Source organism: Nanorana parkeri, unplaced genomic scaffold, assembly GCF_000935625.1.
Source record: "Nanorana parkeri isolate BGI_ZX_2015 unplaced genomic scaffold, ASM93562v1 scaffold1265, whole genome shotgun sequence".
Classification (NCBI taxonomy): Eukaryota; Metazoa; Chordata; class Amphibia; order Anura; family Dicroglossidae; genus Nanorana; species Nanorana parkeri.
Genome location: NW_017307533.1, coordinates 274,071 through 297,081, shown reverse-complemented (window position 1 = coordinate 297,081; position 23,011 = coordinate 274,071). Strand labels below are relative to the sequence as shown.

The 23,011-nt window shown below is 44.6% G+C and overlaps 1 protein-coding gene across 1 annotated transcript in view; it reads left to right on the top strand.

Annotated features, from left to right (window-relative positions):
• Window positions 1–22,769, top strand: part of LOC108797362 (transmembrane protein 132A-like) — a 203,030-nt gene extending 180,261 nt beyond the window's left edge. Inside the window, 1 exon segment of the mRNA XM_018568947.1 lies at window positions 21,282–22,769. Coding sequence (XP_018424449.1) covers window positions 21,282–22,427 — 1,146 coding nt within the window. The 3' untranslated portion in view covers window positions 22,428–22,769.
• Window positions 22,770–23,011: the final 242 nt, after the last annotated feature.

Here is a 23,011-nt window from a genome sequence, read left to right as displayed (position 1 = left end):
GTTCACAGCGCTGGCCGAAAGGATCCGAGTGTCAGCGCAGATTCAGCTACACGGTCTGCATCCGACAGAGATGTAGAGCGTGTCCGCAGCTGCAATCCCTCCTGTCAGCTCTCTCTCTCTCCTCCCGTCCGTTCTGCAGCTGCAGCAGCCGGGAGGAGCGGTTACCTACAGGACGGGTCACAGCGGTGGGGACCTCAGCACTGCTCCCTATGCCGAAGCTGCTGGCCGCCGAAGGGTGCGGGGGAGGAGAGATGCCGGGAAATTGGCCCTGCTGGCTGCCAATGTAACAAAACTATTCGCACTGACCGCCAATGTAACGAAAGTGTTCACAATGACCGCCAATGTAACAAACGCATACACCATACACATGCTTAAACTTACCTTGTTCTTGCTGTCTTCAGGCAGTTTTTTCTTAGCGGGGGGGTGACATTGATTTGCATATGAATGGGTCGCAGCTTATTGATATGCAAAATACCGCAGACCATTCATATGCAAATATCTCGGCCGGGACAGGAACAGCAGCAGCAAGTTCCGGAAACAGCACAGAGTAGAGAGAGCTGTGTGAGGAGGTTTTTTCTGGCCTCCCCCACCAGCGCCCTCTAGTGTCTCCTGTGTGGTAGTGCCGGCTCTGCTCAGAGCCAGCCATCGGGCATAGCGGACTGGCCCGAACACAATCAGGTTGATTCTATTCGGCCCAGTTTGCCCTATGGCCAGTCCGGCCCTGCCTGTGAGCCACATCATTTTGTTAAAGCAAATTCCCACAAGCTTCCCAGTCTCACCAACAAAATGGATGATCTGGAAAATAAATCTTGCAGAAAGAATCTGCGCATTGTCAGACTTCCAGGATACGGTGAAACTGTGTATTCTGACACATTTCTGTTCAGTCACCATTCCACAAGCCTTGGGCCTCTCTCAGCCTTGTGCAGTTGAAGAAGCCCACAGGCTAGGCACTCCTAGAGATGACAACAAACCTAGACCGGTTACCGTGAGATATTTGAATTATGCCGATAAGCACCAAATCTTCCAAACATACCGTGCTCAATGGAATCTAATGGCTGGAGGTCATAAACTGCTTTTGTTTGCTGACTACTCCTCAGACCTCACCAGACCTAGGAAATATTTTCACGATATTTGTAAAATTCCACAAAAGAATTACATTTTCTCTTGCATACCCAGCAATTCTTCGTATTACTAATCCAGATGGTTCTATTTAATCGTTTGACTCTCCAGATAAAGCTTACATAGTTATCCAAACCGTTGAGGGCTCCAGCTCTGCCTCACCTATTAAACGCCCTCCCAGAAAGAAGAGATCAGATGCTGATACCTGAAATTTATATGAGCACAGAATTCATTTTTTCACACTTCTTTTCGTTTATAGAGGAAGTTTTCTTGTTATACGTGCTCGGGTTATAATGGTTGTACTGGCTTTGACTTAAAAAATGGAAATGAGTCAGCCTAACAATTCATTATTTGGCACGTCCTTACAGGAAAAAAGGAAGTTTCCTACTAAGAAATGTTTGTCCAGACTTCTGGTTCTTTAAATGTTTGTTCATACATTTTTTTTATGTTCATGTTTTTGAACTAGAAAATCGGATAATTCCCCTCTTTTGTTCCCAGGGGATTCAACATGTGGTACCCCTGATCCTGTCCGCATAAGACCCTATGCTTGTTTTTTTCTGCTACTCTCTCTCGCAAGAACTGCCACACTGGCGAGACCAGCAGCACTGGGACACCCGTTTCCACACTAATCCATTTTTTCCCTAGCAGTAGTCAATATTTCTTCATCACCTACGGGACCTCGCCCCATGAAGAATATATCCTGGAATTTGAAAGGTCTACGATCGCCACATAAAAGATCTAAAATCCTCCCACACCTCAAAACGCTCCATAAAACAGAAGCAGCCAGGTCAGGGCAGGACAGGGGTGAGATTTTGTCAAAGAGGGAGTCAGTAGCAGAGTGGAGAAGAGAAAGGTCGAGGTGGTGGAGGTTTCTCTGGGTGACAGTGTGCCTTGTAGGGGGAGTCAGTGTTGGGGACAGGGTGATTGTGAAACTGACCAGGTTGTGGTCTGAGAGTGGGAAAGGGGTGTTGGAGAGGTTGCAAGGAGTTCATAGGTGGGAGAAAACAAGATCAAGTGTGTTACCATCAGAGTGAGTTGGAGTCTGTGCCCATTGAATTAGATCAAAGGTTAAGGGTCCGGGTGAGAGTGGAGAGAATAGGCGAATGCAGTGGGTTTCAAAATGGAGAGGGATAGAGAGGGAGGTGAAGGCAGAATTTGAAAAGTGCTTTGCGGGGATAGGAGGATTCCCACTCCACCTCCTTTCCGTCCATTGGGTCTGGGTGAGTGTGTCCAGTGGAGGCCACCATAGGAGAGGGCAGCAGGGGAGGCAGAGTCGGATTCCTGAAGCCAGGTTTCAGTGACGGCAAGCATGTTAAAGGAATTTGAGATGAGAAGATCATGGACAGCGGTGAGTTTGTTACAGACAGAGCGGGCATTCCAGAGGGCACAAGAGAAGGAGGGCCTGGTTATAGGAAGCAGGGGAATAGAAATTAGGTTGTGTGGATTGCAGCTGCTGCCAGAGGAAAGGCAGTGCGGGTTAGGAAGGTGGGTGTTAGAAAAGAGAGGGCCAGGATTGTGAGAGATATCCCCTGAAGTCAGGAGAAGCAGAAGGGTGAGTGAAGTAAGATGAGAGGGAGTTTTGTACGGGTGAACTTGCCTTAGTGTCCTGGAGGTAACTCTAGCATGTGGATTCAGGATGAGCAGGAGATGATGAGTGCAGTAATAGGGAGAGGGCAGGAGGGAGGGTGAAATATATATATTGTGTGGTGGAGAGGGGGGGGTAAAGAAAAAACAATTTTAGAAGAGAGGCCCAAATAGTGAGAAGTAGAGGTAGAGAATTCATGTTGAGAGGAGCGAAGAAATCAGAATTTGGATATGTATATTTTCAGATATGTTTAATGCTTAACGGAGAGTGTGACCTTCCTTACCCCTTGGCTGTGCAGAGTAAGTAGAAGGCAATAGAATTAATGAGGAGTAGGAATGAAAGGGGTGGCAGTATGCAAAGAGAGAGGTATGGAAAAGGTTAAAGTGGGATAGTATTAGTGACAGGGGAGTGATAGATGCAAAGCAGCAGCTGGGCATCTGAATGGTAGTGAGGTAAAGTTGTATTGTGTTCCTATATAGGTAAAGTGCACCATGGGGTGGGTGGGACAGCTGATCTGCAGGGCTGCTAAGAAAGACAATCTATTTGAAGAGGTGAGGGAAAGAAAGTTAGAGTGAAGGGGAAAAAAAACTGTCAACAGGTTGTTTTCTTTTTTTTTTTTTCAAAGTACAAATAAAGGGTCGGGGGCAAATTAGCATGATCTGAGTCTTGACTCAGAAAGACATGAAATAGGTATTTAAGTAAAGCTAATCACCTAAAAGATCAGAGAAGAGGAGCTTTAGAGAATAAAGAGAATAGCACATACAATATAATGACATTAGGGTAGTGGACTTGTAGAAGTAAAGTTTGAAAGCTTGATGTTCATCTTAAGTTTTCCATTCACCTTGATTCCTAATTATTGCAGTAGATAGGTGAGAAGGCCTCAGGGATGTTGAAGAGTGGAGTGGGAGTGCTGATCGGCAGAGTGTGCAGCTGATCTGCAGGGCTGCTAAGAAAGGCAATCTATTTGATGAGGTGAGGGAAAGAAAGTTAGTTGTGATCATTGGCTCCATATTCTTGATAGGCAAATCAGATCCACTACAGATTTGACCTTCTTTAAATTTGGCAACAAATCAGGCAAATTACTAGCTAACTTAGTCAAAGGACAGGGGCCTGCTTCACATGTTACATGTCTATCCGATTCTGAGGGTATTGTACGTCATGATGCCAATAATATATCGAAAATATTTCATGCATACTACGAAAACACAGCTGACTTCCCTGATCCTACAGGTAGAGAAACCTTTCTTGACTCAGTACACTTACCCTCTCTTTCAGATGATGACCTTCTTCTGCTAAATGTAGAAATTACAATTCAAGAAGTTCAGAACATTATCAAAAATTCACCAAAAGATAAAGTCCCTGGCCCAGACGGGTTATCCAGTGAATTCTATAAGATTGTGTGAGGAAATTGCCCAAATTCTGACTCTACTCTTTAAGTCCATCCTTGATAACTCCAATTACCCACCCACTTTTCACCAGGCATACACCAGACTATTACCAAAAAAGGGCAAATTTCCACTTTTACCAGGTTCTTATAGATCGATTTTTCTCTTAAACCAAGACGCAAAGTTCCTCTCTAAAATATTGGCAGACAGGCTAGCTAAGATCCTAACTCGACTTATATCCACCAATCGATCTGGCTTTGTAGCTGGTCGCTCGGCTGTATTGAATGTTAGAAAAATACTCTTGGCTATGGTACATGTTAGGTTAGCGGGGCCCTCTCCGCATACTATGACTCTTTTGGCCTTGGATGCGGAGAAAGCCTTTGACAATTTTCATTGAAAATGGCTTCTACAAGTTTTGACAAAAATGGGTTTTACTGGTTCCTTTCTCAATTTTATCTCTACTTTATACTACTCTCCCTCTGCTCAAATTTTCACCTCAACAGTGCCCTTTCCACCCTTTGTCCTTCAGAAAGGCACACGTCAAGGATGCCCTCTTTCCTCTTCAACCTCCCTCCGGAACCCCTCTCCCGCACATCTTCACAGGAATTTCCTTCGGTAATACCGATTTCAAAATGGCAATGTTTGCAGATTATATTATCCTCCTTTCTGACCCACAGTCACAAGTCCGAAGCATCCTCAACTACATTACTTCTTTTGGTTATTTCTCAGGCTTAAAAATAATTCTGGATAAAAGTGAGTTGCTGTTTAATTAAAGGCCATTGCTCTATTGAAGATTTACGATGGTTGACATGATTTGGGCTGAAAGTTAAATCACACCATATTACTTGGGATGTTTATTCCTATCAGTAGCCACTGATTTTTATTCCCTTAATATTACACCAACTATACAAAACATTATTAAATAATTGAATGCTTGGTGTGATCTTCCCTTGTCCTTATTAGGTAGAAGTCATCTAGTTCGGATGATCAGCTTTCCCCCGACTTCTCTACCCTATGTAAATTTTACCCATTTTACTTAGGCACAAAGATGTCCAAGCTCTTACAAACTCTTTCCTCAATTTCCTCTGGAAAGGTAAGAAACATAGAATAGCTCTTCAAAAGTTGTATAAACCTACCCTTCATTTAGGGATTAACCTCCCTAACATTAGAATATATAGCTTAGCTTGTTTATCCAGACATATGAGAGATTGGCTGTTTCATACCTCCTACTATTCTAACACTGATTTAGAACACGTTACTATCTCCCCATGGTCTTTGTCAGGCATTCTGCATACACCAATCCGCCTCTTACCCAATGCCATTAAACACAACATTCTCTACAAAGATACCACTGTCCTTTGACTAAATTGGCCAGTAATTTTCCGAATTTAAAGAAGGTCAAATCTTTAGTGGATCTGATCTGTCTATCAAGAATATGGAGCCAATGATCACATTGTTGCTTCGCTAGAAGCCACTGATTTCTAAATACTTCTGTGGGAATATTCTTAAATTGGAGAAAAGATTTCCTCACCATGTAGCAGACATCTCGGTAGTGTTTCCTAGTAGATTTCTTTTTGGCAGAGGCAAAGGCCAAGATCCTACCTCGAAGCACTGCTTTTGCTTTCTCACAAAATAAAATAGGATCATTCAAATGTTCAGCATTGGCAGAGCAGTATTCACGCCACCAAGATTTGAGAACTTGTCTAAAATTCTCATCTGATAATAAATATGTGGGAAACCTTCAGACAACTGGAGGAGTGAAACACGTCCAACCTTGCAAGGATAGTGATACCGGAGCATGATCTGAAATCATTAGATCTTCAATCCAATAATAATTTTACTAAATGTGCCGAGCTACAACAATAATCAGATATAAAAATAAAAAATATCGGTGACTCAAACAAATATCAGTGAATAAAAATCAATCAGATGTAAAGTCTTTAAATCTTCTTAGCTGTGAAAAATGTCCAAATATAGCAATAGTGATGAATATTTCTTGTTCCTTCCCTAAATGCACCACGTGTACCACACCGGATATAGGGGTGCTCACCTTATTGATAGACCCCAGCAAGAGGTCAAATCAGGCAATTCCCTTCTTAACCAGGGGAGGGGGCCCTCAGCTCCAATCGCTCACAGATGTCCTCCAATGGTGTAATCAGACCAGCAAACAGATCTATGTAACACTTCTTTAGTAAGAAAGCAATAACCTCCAATCTTTATCGATCTTTAGGCCTCCTCAGTATAAGGTGTCAATACCAGGATCGTGTTGGCCAGAAAAAGAAAGCAAACACCATAGCGCGTACCATCCAAACAGAGTATGATTTATTAAAAGAAAATTACTTGCATAAAAGCAGTGGTAACATAGCATGGGATCTCTCAAGAGTATGTGCAGGCGTTTCAATGACTGTGGCCATCAGTCTACCAGACTGCCCTTCTCAAGAATGGAAACAGTCAGTGTCTACCGTATACACTCTAAAAACATTGCAATAAAAATCTATCCCCATAGGATAAAACATTTATAAAAATGAGGCATAAATGTAAAGATATACATCTCATAACCCCTCTATAGAAAGCTAAACATAAAATATATGCCCACAGAAAAAATATGCCTACAAAGTGGAGAATGAAAAATTCAAGAATTGGCTATAAAGCAATTGAGATCGAAATCCACGTTCATGCCCCTGGGTTTCAGGGTACCTGATCTAAAGATCCAACCTGTTTCTTTTTTTGGCCAGTTCACGTCTCCAATTTCCTCCTCTCCAATGTTTTTTAATCTTTTCAATCCCCCAAAATTGGAGGAATTTGGGATTTTTTTGGTGAAATTTCTGCAAAGTGTTTGGACACAAAGTGGTCCTTAAAACCTCATCTGATGTTGTAAACATGTTCTTTAATTCTAATCACCAATTTCCTAGAGGTGCGACCTATATATTGTAGCCCGCACAGGCATTCTAAAGCATAAACTACTCCCTCATTATCGCATGAGATGAATAATTTTATCTTAACCTGTGTATTATCTTTGTGGATCATGAAATGTTTTCTCCTCACATTAGATGCATGTCTGCACGCATGACATCGGCCACATGCATAAAAATCTACTGCATCCAAGAATGTGACTGATTTCTTCCCAATAGGTGGATCAATGACACTTTTGACTATCATGTCTTTTATAGATCTAGTATTCCTATAAACAAATTTAGGTTTCGAGAGAAGTAACCCTTTCTCAGAATATCTCAATGTTTCATAATGATCTTTTCACATTCCTAAACTGAATGTTATAGTCTGATATGAAGGCTACCTGTCGATCTTTACATTCTGCCCCCTTGGGTTTATCTTTCCTGTCAGCTCCATGGCAGCACACAAATGGGTTAATACATCCCTCCTCCCCCTAAAGCTGAAAGAGTCCCCTGGCTTGCCGTTCCTTTTTTTTTCCTCCCACATGTCAGGATCAGAGAAAACGTTTGTCTATTTGGATAAAAATTGACAGGTTAATGGCGTGGTTGTACAATAAAAATCTCTTGATGCAAACTGCACATGCTCAAACGAAAGTTTGTCCTTTTGATCAATGTAAATCAGCTAGGTGGTGATGCTGACAAGCGTTGTTTGTGAACTACATTGGTCTGTGCATGATGGGTTAGTTGTAAGAAAATTGTATGAAGGTGAGATGTCTGCACAACAAAAGTTGTACAATGGTTGTAAGTTGTATGGCCACCTTTTACATATGTGATTCTGTGGTGCTGCTAATGCCTGAGCTGACTCTTGCAAGTATTTACCTGAAACACCCATTAGCTTGTTTTCAGGTGCTTTAACCCCACAGGTGCTTGCTGAGTGCAGGCTGCTGCCACATGTAGCTCTGCTACTAAATCTTTTAACTGGATCTAACAGAAAGGTGTTTGCTAACTCTGTCAACTTCATCTTGTGCCCTAACTCTTGGGTGCCTTTCTTGTGAGTATTTTGCTGTCACCTGTGGTTCCCCAGCATTGGTAATGTTTAAAATGTGACTTATGGAGTTGTTGCTTCATTGCAGGCCTATTCTGCCTGTTATTCGGTATTCTTCTCGTGTATTATTTGTGCATTGTGTTAGTGACAAGAGCCCGTGGTGCCATAATCTGTGTGGAGCTGGTGTTTGTGGCTCCTTGATGTGCTGTCTGGGGCTCCCAACGGTGGTGTTGAAATGCACGCTGTGTGTTCCACTGATGTAATTTCCGCCGCCGTGGAGCTTCCGGCCTCTCCATTGTAAGACTTGCGGCGGCAGGTGGAGAGTGGAACGCAGGCTTCTGTGTTCCAGTGCGGCTCCACCGCCGGCTGGGCAGTCTGCGTTCCTTCTGGTGGAGGTTTGGCAGCCACCTTTTATTGCTGCTTGCAGCTATATTTATTATTATTATTATTACGCCACTTTTTCAAATGCCTGTAACTAGTGCACTGTTAGTCAAAAACTCATGAAACTTTGCACAATGGTACAGCCCTATGCTCTGCAGAGCTTATTACAATATAAAGGTCATAGGTCACATGATGTTGCAGCCATCTTGGTTTTTGCAAATATTCAGAAACCTGCATCTCCAGAACCGCTAAAGCTACAAATGTACAAATTGCTATGTGAGCTTATGCTTTGCTCTGTTGCCACATGGCATTCATTATAGCTCTATTGGTCATATGGTTTGTCAGCCATTTTGGATTGTGCAATATTCTGCAAACAACTTAAACTCTGAAACCATTGATCAGAATTATTCACATCTTTGCACATATGTCCAGGGCGACCTCTACTACCACGGTTGTAGAAACTGGCTCAGTCAGTCAGATCAATATGGCCGCTGCAAGCCAATAATATTTAGATAGTGTTATTATTGTTATGGCCTATTTTTCAAAAGCCTATAATAAGCACACTGTTACTCATAAACTCATGCAACTTGGCCCAATGATAGAGCTCTGGGCTATGCCTAATCTTCTGCAACATAAAGGTCATAGGTCACATTGCCTGGCAGCCATCTTGTTTTAGTTGATTATATTCAGTGGCATATTCAAACATCTGTTTCTCAGGAACTATTACAGGTACAGATGTACAAGTTGCTATGTATAGTTATACTGTGATCTGCACTCGCACCTGATCATTACAAGTCAATTGACCACATGGTTTGGCAGCCATATTGAATTGTGTCAAATTCGACAACATTTTCCTTTTTATTTTGATGCTCTTTTTTTCAAATGCTAATTATTACCACACCGTGTAAAAACTCATCAAATTTGGCACAATGGTAGATAACTGTGTTGTGTTTAATCTTTGGCAATATAAAGGTCATAGGTCACATGCTTTGGTGGCCATCTTGGTTTAAGTAAACCTATTTCTGACAGTTTTCAAGCATCTGTTTTTTCATAACTGCTAAGGCCACATATATACAAATTTCTAGGGGAGGATAAAATTGGAAAAAGTCCAGCGGAGGGTAAGCAAACTAATTAGGGGTATGGAGGACCAGAGCTACGAGACAAGGCTACTAAATGTAAACATGTTCACATTTTAGGTGAGCGATAAACTGTTTAAAATTAACTCCATTACAAAAACTAGAGGCCACCACCTAAAATTGGTGGAAAAAAAATTCCAGCACAAGGGGCGAAGGGGGTTCTTCACAGTAAGATCAGTTAGGGTCTGGAACTCACTGCCACAGGCGGTGATTTCAGCAAAGAATGTGGAATTGTTCAAGAAACTTTTGGATGATTTCTTAAGGGACCGTAATATACAGGGGTACAGGTACTCCTAGAATGAGATCCTAATAGGTTGGACTTGATGGACTAATGTCTTTATTCAACCTCAAATACTATGTAACTATGATATGCGGAGTGCGGCACTCATATATGTTTATTACAAGTCATGTGACCGCATGGTTTGGCAGCCATTTTGGATTGTGCAATTTTCTGCCAACAACTTAAACTCTGAAACCATTTATCAGAATAACTAAAAACTTTGCACATATGCCCAGGGCTACCTCTTCTACCACGGTTGTAGAAACTGGCCCGATCCCAAAATCAATATGTCCGCCACAAGTAAATCAAATAAAAAAATTGCATCAAATTGCATAAACGTGCATTTATATCACTAGAGCAGTATGTTAAACGTCGGGGGAGCCTATCACCGGGAGAAGTGGGGAAGGATAGGGGGAAAGGTGTGCAGAGTCGAAAAGTATGTGCGGAGTTGGATTGTCAAGTACTTAAGGGAAGTCGTGGACCGCGTGAAGGGGAAGTTGTCACGAAGGCGTTGCACCTGGGAGGAGGGGAGGGTGAGGTTGAGAGCCTCCGATTTTTGGGCATTGACATGGAAGTTGGATAAAACCCTGTATCGTCGAACTTCCTCCACTAAATTCGGGAGGGAGATGGCCGGTGCCGCTAGGAAGAAGAGCAAATCGTCGGCATATGACTCAACTTTATGACACTGGGAGGCTGCCTCTCTGCCCTTAATGTTGGGATTAGAATGGATCGTTCGTAAGAGGGGTTCCAACGTAAGGACGAAAATCAGAGGGGAGAGCGGACATCCCTGTCTCGTGCCGTTGTTGATGGGGAATGTAGCTGACAAAGATCCATTAATCTGGACTCGAGCCGAAGGTCTGGAGTAAAGAGACATCATCCATGAGAGCATATGCGGACCCAGCCCCAAATGCTCCAGAGTTAGTCTCATAAACGTCCAGTCTACCCTGTTAAAGGCCTTCTCCGCATCGGTGGATAATAAAAAAGCTGGAGTCGCCCTTGACGGAGCAGAGTGGATGAGGTTCAGGGCTCGTGTGGTATTATCCCTTGCTTCTCACGTCGGGATGAAACCCGCCTGATCTGGGTCTACTATGTCCCTAATGTAGGGCAGCATCCGCAGTGAAAGAATTTTGGAAAATAGTTTGGTAGCGACATTCAGCAAGGAAATGGGGCGATTTTCCCGGTTTTGGAATCACAGTTATGTGGGCTGAGAGAGACTCCCCAGGTAGTCCCCCCGTCTCTCGTACCGAGTTAAGGGCCCGAGTAAAGCTATAGTTCAACATGGGGGCGTAATGTCGGGGCTCAGAACTGTCAGAGCTCCGGCCGAAAGGAACGGAGCCAGGACAGGACAGCAAGGAGCTGCTGCTCTCATAGTTAGGTACGCGATCCGTGACCGCGTGCCTGACCGAATTTCCACTCGCCCTCTCTTTATTTACACTCGCCAAATGCGAGCGGGCGAGTGGAAATTTTGAGCCCTGGTTTAAAGTATTGTAAGGTAAATCCGTCTGGTCCGGGGGCTTTTCCTGATTGAGTCTGTTTCAAAGCATTCTCCAATTCTTGGTCAGTGATCGGGGACTCCAGCAGGGCAATCGCCTCCCGTGGGAGGGCAGGCAGGCCAGAAGAGGCTAGGTACTCCCTAATACGGGACAGTCGCTCCGTTATTCCCGCCGCTGAACTCGGTCGAGGGAGATTATAGAGAGAGGAGTAGTAAGCGCGGAAGTTGTCCGCGATATCCAATGGGAGGTGCGACAGGGAGCCCGATGGGGACTTTATCACCGGATCTTCATCAGCAGTTCTCTGCTGACGAAGGGCATGGGCCATGGATCTGCTACAATGGTTGCTGTACTCATAAAAATGTCTTCGACATTTAGCCAGCACAGCTTTGGCGCGTTGTAGGCATAGGGAGCAGAGGGAGTCTCTTAGCAGGGACAGTTGGGCCGAGAGGTCCGGGTCAAGGTCTCGCTTATGTTGAAGTTCGAGTGTGTGGATCTGTGATATTAACGAGGATATGTGTTGGAGGCGTTGACGCTTAACCCGTGTGCCTAGTCTGATCAGGGTACCCCTGATGTATGCCTTGTGGGCTTCCCATATCGAGTATGGGGAGCAGTCGGAGCCCGAGTTCAGCTCGAAGTAGGTCTGCAGCTCTGATGCAATTTCCGCTAAAAGGGCCGGATCCTGCATCAGGGTTTCGTTCAGTCTCCATCGCTACGGTCTAAAATCTGGGGATCCCACATCCATGTCAATCGCGATCGGGACGTGGTCAGAGACGGAGATAGTACCAATGGTCGACTTAGACACCAAGGGCAGTGAGGAGTGGTGTATCAAGAAATAGTCAATGCGCGTATATGTCTGTTGGGCAGAGGAGAAAAAGGAATAGTCTCTTTCCGCGGGATGGTGAATTCTCCACACATCCGAAAGTTGGTGCATGTGCAGACATCGCCTAATCCGGCGCATCGCGGGTCTAGACATGTGGGATGCCGACCTGGAAGAGTCCAACTTAGGGTCAAGTACCATGTTGAGGTCACCCCCAATAATCGGTAAACCCTCCCTGAAGTCATCCATTGCAGTTAGTGTCCTCTCCAGGAACGGGATCTGCGCGTGATTAAGGAGGTATAGGTTTAGAGTGACCATCTGGGAGCCTATCTTTCCTTTGTTCATCAGAAGGCGGCCCTCCTCCCACGCATGCATGCCCACTAAGGTCCAATGTACTCCACGGGATAAAACGATGGCGACTCCCCCCCATTTTTTATCAGGGCAATAACTGTGATACGCTAGTGGGTATCTGTGGTCTTCAAGGGGAGGTGCATGTCCCTGGAGTATTATTATTTTTTGTATTATTATTAGGGATGTCCCGATGCCCCTTTTTCAGGACCAAGTACTTCCCCTCATGTACTTGCCGATACCAATTACCAATACTTTTTTTAAAGGGACAGGTGACTTTAAATGATCCATAGTACAACTACATGTTATGCACTATGGATCATGATTTAACCTATTCATGTTAGCAGGGCAGAATGGTAAATCTATTGCTGTAGTGTAGTGGAGGTGTGTACTGTATATATGTACACGCGTCCAGTACACTATAGCAATAGATTTACAGCCAGCCCCGTCCCAGCTTCCCTCACTCACAGTTTCACTCCGATCCTGTTGCCTTTCATAGTCGGCGCTGGGCAGGATCGCTGCATCGCGTCTCGGTGCTCAGCTTGTGGGAGGTGCTCACAATTCTGCCCTGCTAACATGAATAGGTTAAATCATGATCCATAGTACATATACAGCACACATGTCCCGTACACTGCAGTTACAATGCTGGTCCGGCGGGAGGAGCTCCAGGTGGGGTCCTAATTTAGCTGGTCCAGAGGTGCCGGCCAGCAAAATTAGGGCCCTGCCTGGAACTCCTCCCGCCAGACCAGCGCTGACTCGCCGCTGCTCTCCGGCACTGAAAGACACCGTCGGCGAAGTGGGCGGCGCTCTGAGTGGGATCCTCTGGGCAGTCGCCGGGCATCTACATTAGGACCCCACCTGGAGCTCCGCCCACAGCAGTCGTGCGACGCTCCTCTGCTCAGCCTGCCCAGAGGACACCCCACCACGGAAGGTAACGTAAAAAAAAAACAGTGCAAGCTTCAGCGCTATGCATCGGAGCATTTTGACAAGTACAAGTACTTGTCGAAATGCCTTGTATCTGGCCCAAATCCGATGCTAGCATCGGTATCAGGACATCCCTAATTATTATTATTCCGCTGCTTTTTTCAAATGCCTGTAACAAGTGCTCTGTAAGTCAAAAACGTATGAAACTTTGCACAGAGGTACAGCTCTGTGCCCTGCAGAGCTTATTATAATATAAAGGTCATAGGTCACATGATATGGCAGCCATCTTGGTTTTTGTGACGATTTTTGTGAACTATTAAGAAACCTGCATCTCCAGAACCACTAAAGCTACAGATGTACAACTTGCTGCGTGAGCTTATGCTTTGCTCTGTTGCCACATGTGCTCATTATAGCTCTATTGGTCACATGGTTTGGCAGCCATTTTGGATTGTGCAATATTCTGTCAACAACTTAAACTCTGAAACTGTTGATCAGAATAACTCCAAAATTTGCACATATGCCCAGGGCGACCTCTTAATGGTTGTAGAAATAGGCTTGATCCCACAATCAAAATGGCCGCTGCAAGCCAATGGTGTTAAGATAGTGTTATTATTGTTATGGCCTTTTTTTCAAAAGCCTGTTATAAGCGCACTGTTACCCACAAACTGATGCAGCTTGGCCCAATGGTACAGCTCTATGCTATGCCCAATCTTTTCAAACATAAAGGTCATAGGTTAAATTGCCTGGCAGCCATCTTGTTTTAGGCCATTATATTCAGCTCCATGTTCAAACATCCATTTCTCAGAAACTGATAAATCTACAGATCTACAAATTGCTGTGTATAGTCATGATATGATCTGCATTCACAACTTAACATTACAAGTCAATTGGCCACATGTTTCGGCGACCATATTGAATTGTGTCAAATTCGACAAATATTTCTATTATTTTGATGCTCTTTTTTTTCAAATGCTAATTATTGCCACACCGTTATGTAAAAACTCATGAAATTTGGAACAATGGTAGAGGACTGTGCTGTGTTTAAACCTTGTAAACATAAAGGTCATAGGTTGCATGCTCTGGCGGCCATCTTGGTTTAAGCAAACCTATTTCTGGCAATTTATTACAAGTCATGTGACCACATGGTTTGGCAGCCATTTTGGATGGTACAATATTCTGCAAACAAACTTAAACTCTGAAACCATTTATCAGAATAACTCAAAACTTTCAACATATATCCACGGCGACCTCTACTGCCACGGTTGTAAAACCAGGCCTGATCCCCAAATCAATATGGCCGCCATAAGCCAATCACTTTTTGACATTGCATCCAATTGCATAAATGTGCATTTATATCACTAGTGAAGTATGTTAAACTTGTTATACATATGATAACTCAACATCATAACTGCCACATACAATATGGCTTCCAGAGGTCACCAAGGTCGGCGGCCATTTTGAATTTTTTTATAATTCATGAAATCATCTCCTGCTTTTTCTCTCTCAAACTACAATGTCTTCTCATGCGCTATTACCGACTCTACTGCTTGGCCACCTTTATTGCTGCTTGCAGCTATATTATTCTTATTATCATCATTCAGATAGTCCAAGAAGAACTGCAACTGTTCTCTGGACCCTTTCCAAACCATAATATCATCAATATAACATTTGTAAAACAACACCTGTACTGGCCTCCTTTGTAATATGGTTTCTATTTCCCATTTATACATAAATTAATTAACTATACTTGGTGCAACTTTCGCTCCCATAGCAACGCCAGATTTCTGCCTGAAGAACTTTTTTCCAAACCAGAAATAATGTTTCTCAGCTGAAGTTTAATAGCATCAGCTATGATTGTGGAGGTGTCTGCCTTCAGGTGATGGGCGACTTCAGAAGCCAGTTGCTTGAAATCAAGATTGTAAGAACGTGAAAGCTGAGACTCACCATCCGAATCTTCGTTAGCGCAGCAAAGCATGGCGTCTGCCTTCTTGGGATCGCTGCTGTCTTCCTCCATATGTCTGGCCAGGGAGCGCTCAGCAAGGTGCTGGCGAGATAAGAGTTTGTCCATGACAGCTTTTGGTTTGGTGCGAAGCATTTAGCAATGCCGATACTAGGACAGAAGAGGTGTTACACCGCATGCAGGTACCCACGCACAATGACCAAATTAGTATGACCACACTAGAAATGTTATAGGCAGACAGTTTATTAAACAGCAACACAAAAACACAACAACCCCACCAACCCCCACAAGTATCAAACAGTAACCCTGGAAATACCTCCCGGGGTCTACAGGCAAGACCAGGGGAGCTGGGCCAGCCCAAGGGAGCTAAGGGACAAAGGGTCAGGGTACCAGCAGGTAACAGGACTGCAAGCGGTTATAACAGGGTTTAGGACACAGGACTCAAGCTGGGAAAAAGGGTCAGGGTACAGGCAGGTAACAGGATAACAGGGCTCAGGACACAGGACTCAGTCAGGGAAAGGCGACAGGATACTGAGCCACAGTCCTGACTGCAGGGAGGGATTAAATACCCTCCCAGTAAGCACCAGATGGTTGATAATTGCTGGCGGCTGGGAGACACCCGCAGGTGAACACTTGGAGCCGCAGATTCCAGCACCACCAGCTGCCTGGAGACACCTGCAGGCGAGTACAGGAACTGCAGGTACTGGCTCCAGCGCCACCTGGAGGTGCTCTGGATCCTCACAGTAGGTGGCTGATCTGAGCTGTGGCGGGACGGAGAGCTTGCGCGACATGTCTAATCCATCAGTCGCCGGAACCGGAAGTTCCGTCATTATTTTAAAAACATAAAGCCAAACTGGAAAAGCCATGTGTAAAAAAAACAACAAAGTACAACGTTATTTCAGTTAATTGAGGTTTGCGGGCAGTTGTTTATGCACAGCTTTCTTAAGGTCCTGCCACAGCTTTTCAATCGGGTTGAGGTCTGGACATCGACTAGGCCAGGGGTCCTCAAACTTTTTAAACATGGGACCAGTTCCCTGTCCCTCAGACATTGCTGGGGGCTGGATCATAGTTTGAAAAACAGGGGGGTGGGTCCCAGAACAAAGGAGGAACGTTAGTGAGCAATTGCTGTGCGTTCCAGCAGCTGCTGTTTTGGTGTAAATGGCGTTACGCTGCTAAAGGAATGCGCCCTGAGATGAAAGTGCGCAGCCACGCAGACCGAACACAGAAACTGCTAAGCTTCCGGAACAGCCCGTGTTTCTTCCCTGACACCCCGGCGGGGCCGGCGGAATGACAATCTCTCCCTGGACCCCGCGGGCGGGCGGCCGATTGATTGCTATATGTTGTTTAGAGCGGCTGGACCTATTTTAACTGCTTGAAGACCAGGTGTTACACCCCCTTCCTGTCCAGGCCATTTTTTAGTGTTCAGCGCTGCGGTACTTTGATTGACATTTATTCCGTCCTGCAACGCTGTACTGAAATAAATGTTATACCATTTTTTGGGGACACATAGAGCTTTCTTTTGGTGGTGTTTAATCACCACTGCGGTTTTATTTTTTTACTATATTTTGGGGAAATTACAGAAAATGTTTACATTGTTAGGAAACATTTATTATCGCCCAATTTTTTGGTAAAACATAAAAGACAGGGTCACGTCGGGTAAATAGACACCAAACATGTCAAGCTTAAAAATTGCGCGCACTCGCAAAAAAACACCATACCCAAAATTGACCATAGGCGACGCTTTAAAAACTTTTACAGCTCATCAGTTTAGTGTTATCAGTGATTGATGGCCCTAGAATTATTGCTCTCACTGCGACGTTCGCGGCGATATGTAACATGTTCGGCATAATGGGCGCAATCGTCGTTTTCGCAGGTATGCGCACCCGACGCATGTTTGTATGTATGGGTGAGGACTTAAAAAATAATTAATTTTTTTTTTTTTTTTTTAATGTGTAACTTAAAAAAAAATTTAATCTTTAATTTTGTTTCCTATTTTTTTCCACTTAACTTTATTGCTACAGCTGTAAATAGGGGGCTAAGAAACCCCCTATGTGATGGCAAAAGATGTGACCGGTCCTCTTTATGGAGACATCAATGGGTCTCCAAGACCCCTAATGTCACCTAGGACCCCCGAAGAAGCTGATGAAGGAGAGATCTGCTTCATCAGCTTCTCTCCAGCGTCTGAAGCTGGAGAGTGACACAAGAATGCGGAAGTGATGTAATGTACATCACTTCCGCATTCTTACAGCGGAGAGGGGACCGGAGGGAGGTCTTGTACCGACCTCCCTCTGATCCCCTGTGACAGAGGCACTATGCTGGATCAGCGTGACAACGGGAGGGGGGGACACACGGGCCGACCGCCCATACAAGCGATCCGCCTGCTCTATAGCCGGCGAATCGCTAGTATGTTTACATGCATCGCTGCCTGTATTTAAATTGACTGGATTTCCCGCTCGCCGCAAGGCGCGCGCAAGTGGGCGTGGCTTATCTAAATAGCTGCCGGCCGTTTATTTTACAACGGCCGGCCGGTAGTTGAGGTAGGGGCCTGCAGCTCCCCGGCCTTGACACCCGAACGGGCCGGGCCAAGGACCCTGGTGGGCTGGATATGGCCCGCGGGCCGTAGTTTGAGGACCCCTGGACTAGGCCATTGCAACACCTTGCTGCTTTTCTTTTTCAGCCATTCTGTTGTAGATTTGCTGATGTGCTTGGGATCATCGTCCTGTTGCATGATCCAATTTCGGCCGAGCTGTAGGTGTCCGACAGATGGCTTCACATTTGACTCTAGAAGATTTTGGTATACAGAGGAGATCATGGTCGACTCAATGACTGCAAGAGGCTCAGGTTTTGTGGATGCAGGGCCGGCGCTACTGTAAGGCAAGACAGGCAGCCGCTTGAGGGCACCGGGGGTGGGGCGGCAAAATTCCTTGCACGGGCCCTGCACTGTAGGGAGAAAGGGTCTGGCGGCGAACGGGATACGTGCGGTGGGCAGTCAGGGGAGGCGTGGCTTAGGTAATTTATTGTCTCTAGGTAGAGACAGAGTGTGGCTTCTGAGCATCGCACTTCGAAGGGGTGTAGAAGGCGAGGCAGAGGCAGGATGTGGGCGGAGTCTCGTTTTTCTTACTCGTGCAGTCGGGCTATCTTGGTGTGTGGCCGGGGTAGCAGGCTCTGCCTCTTGTTACTCCTTGGGCTCCTCCCACAGTATGGGCCTTGCTGCTGGGGGTCGAAATATCGCGGCTGTCAGTCGGGCAGAAAACGGAGTCCGAGGGCCCCCATGGATGTATGCTGAGCAGTCAGGGCTCCTGCCACTGGGCCATTTGCAGTGCTGTCTTCAACCTGGCCTGCATCGACGACTTCTACTGTGAGGGGTCCAGGACAGGCTTCTTCAAGGTAGGACCATGATTGTACCATGAGGTCCCTGTCATGTCAAATACTGCCTGATGGCTGCAGCCCCCTACAATGTACTGGGCACCATGAGGCTGGTCACAATGCATTGGGGGCCTCACAGAAAATGCTAAGGCACCCAGAGTGTCCTACAATGTACTGGGTCCTCCACAGCCTCACACAGTGCATTGGGGCCTCCAACAATGTTCTGAGGTGCCCAGAGCTGCCTGGGGGGGTTCTACAATGCACTGACTGTCAGTATAGCTGTGTGTGTGTGTCAGTATAGTGGTGTGTGGGTGTCAGTATAGCGGTGTGTGGGTGTCAGTATAGCGGTGTGTGGGTGTCAGTATAGCGGTGTGTGTGTCAGTATAGCGGGGTGTGTGTCAGTATAGCGGTGTGTGTCAGTATAGCGGTGTGTGTCAGTATAGCGGTGTGTGTGTGTGTCAGTATAGCGGTGTGTGTGTGTCAGTACAGCGGTGTGTGTGTGTGTCAGTACAGCGGTGTGTGTGTGTGTCAGTACAGCTCTGTGTGTGTGTCAGTACAGCTCTGTGTGTGTGTCAGTACAGCTCTGTGTGTGTGTCAGTACAGCTCTGTGTGTGTGTCAGTACAGTTGTGTGTGTGTGTCAGTACAGTTGTGTGTGTGTGTCAGTACAGTTTTGTGTGTGTGTGTCAGTACAGTTGTGTGTGTGTCAGTACACCTGTGTGTCTGTGCCAGTACAGGGGTGTGTGTTTGTGTGTCAGTACAGCGGTGTGTGTTTGTGTGTCAGTATAGCAGGGGGGGGTGGCAGTATAGCGGTGTGTGTGTGTCAGTATAGGGGTGTGTGTGTGTGTCAGTATAGGGGTACGTGTGTGTCAGTATAGGGGTACGTGTGTGTCAGTATAGGGGTGCGTGTGTGTTGGTATAGGGGTGCGTGTGTGTCGGTATAGGGGTGCGTGTGTGTGTGTGTCAGTGTAGCGGTGTGTGTGTGTGTCAGTATAGGGGTGTGTGTGTGTGTCTTATCTGTGGTGAGATATGTACACTGCGCTGTGTCCGGAGATCCCACACAACAACCAGAGAGCTCATCAATAATTCAGTGTCTCCAATATTCACACAGCAACCAGAGTATGTTCATCACCCTGGACTGACCGGGAGGGGGGGAGGAATGTCACCTGCACTGTGGGAGCGGTCACTGGCTAGGAGGGTATAACCTGTACAACTGGGATCACCAATACTACCTGGGTCACTGCCTGGAAGGGGGGTCACCTGAATTATTTGGATCACCTATCCATTGGGGTCACTGCTTGGAATGAGGGTCATCTGTACCACCGGGGTCACCTGAGAGGGGTATAGCCGGTGTTAATGTAAGGCTGCATTGGCAGTTGCCGGGGGGGCATGAAAATGCACCTTCGCCTGTGTAGGCAAAAATCCTTGCACCGGCCCTGTGTGGATGCAATACAAGCCCAATTCATCACCCCTCCACCACCTTGCTTGACAGGGGTGAAGACCTTCAAAAGTTGTGTGCAAGTGTACCTCGAAGAACTGATGCTGTTTTGAAGGCAAAGGGTGGTCACACCAAATCAATTGATTTGATTTGGATTAATTTGGGTTCACTTACTTTCCATTTGGTCCCTTGATAAAAATAAACTATTAACACTTATTTCTGAAAGCATTCTTACTTTACAGCATCTTGTCACACCTGCCTAAAACTTAGCTTCCTAATTCCTATGAAAGTAGTAAAGGTGTACTTAGTTGTTTACACATGGCTTTTCCATTTTTGCTTTATGATTGTAAAATAAAGAATGACACAATGTAATATGTGTCTGAGTTTGTATTTACCTAATTCTAAGACCTGCTAAGGATCAAGGACCAATGCAAGTGGTGCATAAGCCTATACAAATGCTGAACCTCAGGAAGCCTGACTTATAGTGCTTACTTTAATTTACAGTATTTGAACCCTTTATGGGTATACTTTAACATTTTTAAGCTACTTTTCTAAACTGTTAAGTTGATGATAGGCAGATATAGATTTTTTTAGTAAACTGTAATAGCTGTTCTGCCTACTACAGAGTAGTAGGCAGAACAATGTTTACTCCATGGGAAAAAGTATATATACGTTTCTGATAATCAGAGATCCAAATCAGACAGCATAATAAGTACAGTCTGTAATAAGCAGGTCATTAGCATTTTCTTTCAAGTCTTCTGATTTATCCTGGCTTTGTGGCTCAGAATCTTCTACATTCTAACTTGTACATCTGATTTGGTCCTGCAGTTTTAATGTTATAGGTCTTTCATCTCAAGAAGTTTCAGGTTCATATTAAGCTTGTATTGTTGCCAGAAGTTAAAGTCAAAATGGAAAAGTTATTTTTTGACTGCTGCTATCGATTACTGTTTTTTGCACATTGTTTTGTATGTTGAGCACAGTTGTATAGTAAAGTAGGAATGTACACATTTATATTTTGTTTTTACAGACCATGTAGCCAGAAATGTATTTCAGTAGGTGGAGCCTTCTTCATTTTATTCTGCATATGTAATTCTTACTATATTTTTTTTACACAGGAATCCGTTATGTCTGTATGGCTGATGTTCAGTGACATGTCAGTTGCACCATTAACCCTATATGATCCTTTGGAATTATCACTATCTGTTGTGTCCTCAGATGACCATATCTTATCCGTTCATCGACCTGTGGTGGCTGTGCACTCCTGGTCCTTGCCTGTATTGACTTTTAAGGGTCCAGGTGAAGGACCCTTGCTGCGTACTTCTCTCTACTTGCCAGAGCGATGCAGGGGTGATTCTTCAGGATTGCTCAGTGCTGGCTATGTTCGAGTTATGTTTCTAAGAAATGTAACAGACGATGGTGAATATCCTGGAAATGACATATTACAGAGTGACAGTGACCTAACTTCTAAGGATAGTGATACAGCCTTACCCGTAAACAACATTATTCCTGGCACTAGTGACATAATACTAAGAGGTGATACTGCAAGCATTGAAGATGATGAATCTGTTTCTAATATTGATGATATTGTCACAACCCGTTGGGGAATACCTGGCTTAGAAGAAGGACTCTATGGACTTCTTGCTCTCTTCTCTTTGCTTACCCTCCTATTTTTTATTAGTTGTCTGGCTTTTATCAATAGACACAGAAAAAAATCAGCACCAGAGGGTCCTGGGAATCCTGAGGCACCAAACTGGGTATGGCTGGAAGGGTCTGAAGCTAATGACCCAAGGTCCCAGGGAGGAGTGAGTGAAGAGCAGGAAGAAAGAGAACAGTGGGAAGGAAGAGAGACAGGACAACAAAGTCTCACCAGTACATTCCACCCAGTGAGAAATTCTCAAGGGCCAGAGACCACTAGTGGCCAGAACTCTGATGTTGGTTCCTTCCCTACACCTGCAAGCCACTCTAGAGCCTGCTTGGAAGCTAAAAAGCCTGAACTGCTTTCTTTAAGATCGGCAATCACACAAGAAGATAGAAAAATGGAAAGAGGCCCCGATGATCCCTATGTGCGCTCTATCTTGGTAGCCAGTGAAGAAGATATCATGTGGGTATGCAAAGATATGGGTATGAGGGAACCTCAGGAAATCCTGAGTTACATGGAAAAAATCAGAAGCGAAACACCTCATCAAGGAGAAAGAAGAAGAGAGATTACACGGGGTATAGAAATGAATATAGCAGGCACGAGTGTTAGAAGATTAACTTAGTGTTGATATCAAAAAGTATGGTAGTAAGCAAACAACTTAAGGTTAAGAAATATTAATGCTCTGAGAGTTTCCACCTTCTTTAGACTCTGGTAGTAGCATATGTATTTTTCATTCCAGTGTTATGCAAAAGAGGTATGAGATTCTACGTTTCCTATTGTTTTTCAGCAAATTATCTGAAACCATAATTACATTGTATTCGTACCTGGTTAAATAAGTAAAGTTTAAGTATATATTTAAAAAAAGCAAAAATTCACATTTTCATGAGCTCTCAAATGGTGAAGAAGTGCATTATGTATACTTGCAAGAAAAGCAAAGGGATGCAACAGTAGTGTTATATATACATGATCGATTTGTTCATCTAATAAAACAAACAGAATCTCAAAAGACTTTGTTTTTGTTAAATCTATTAGTGACTTTATTTGAAGAAATCAAATGAGCAATTGCACATTTGTAGATGAGCAAAAAATAGGTTCGAAAAACTAGGACAGCATGAAATTGCTTATGATCTTAAACGTTAAAGCCATTCCCAAGTCTTCGTATCATTAAATCTTGTTTTTGTAGTTTTGTGTGTTTAAAAAGTACCT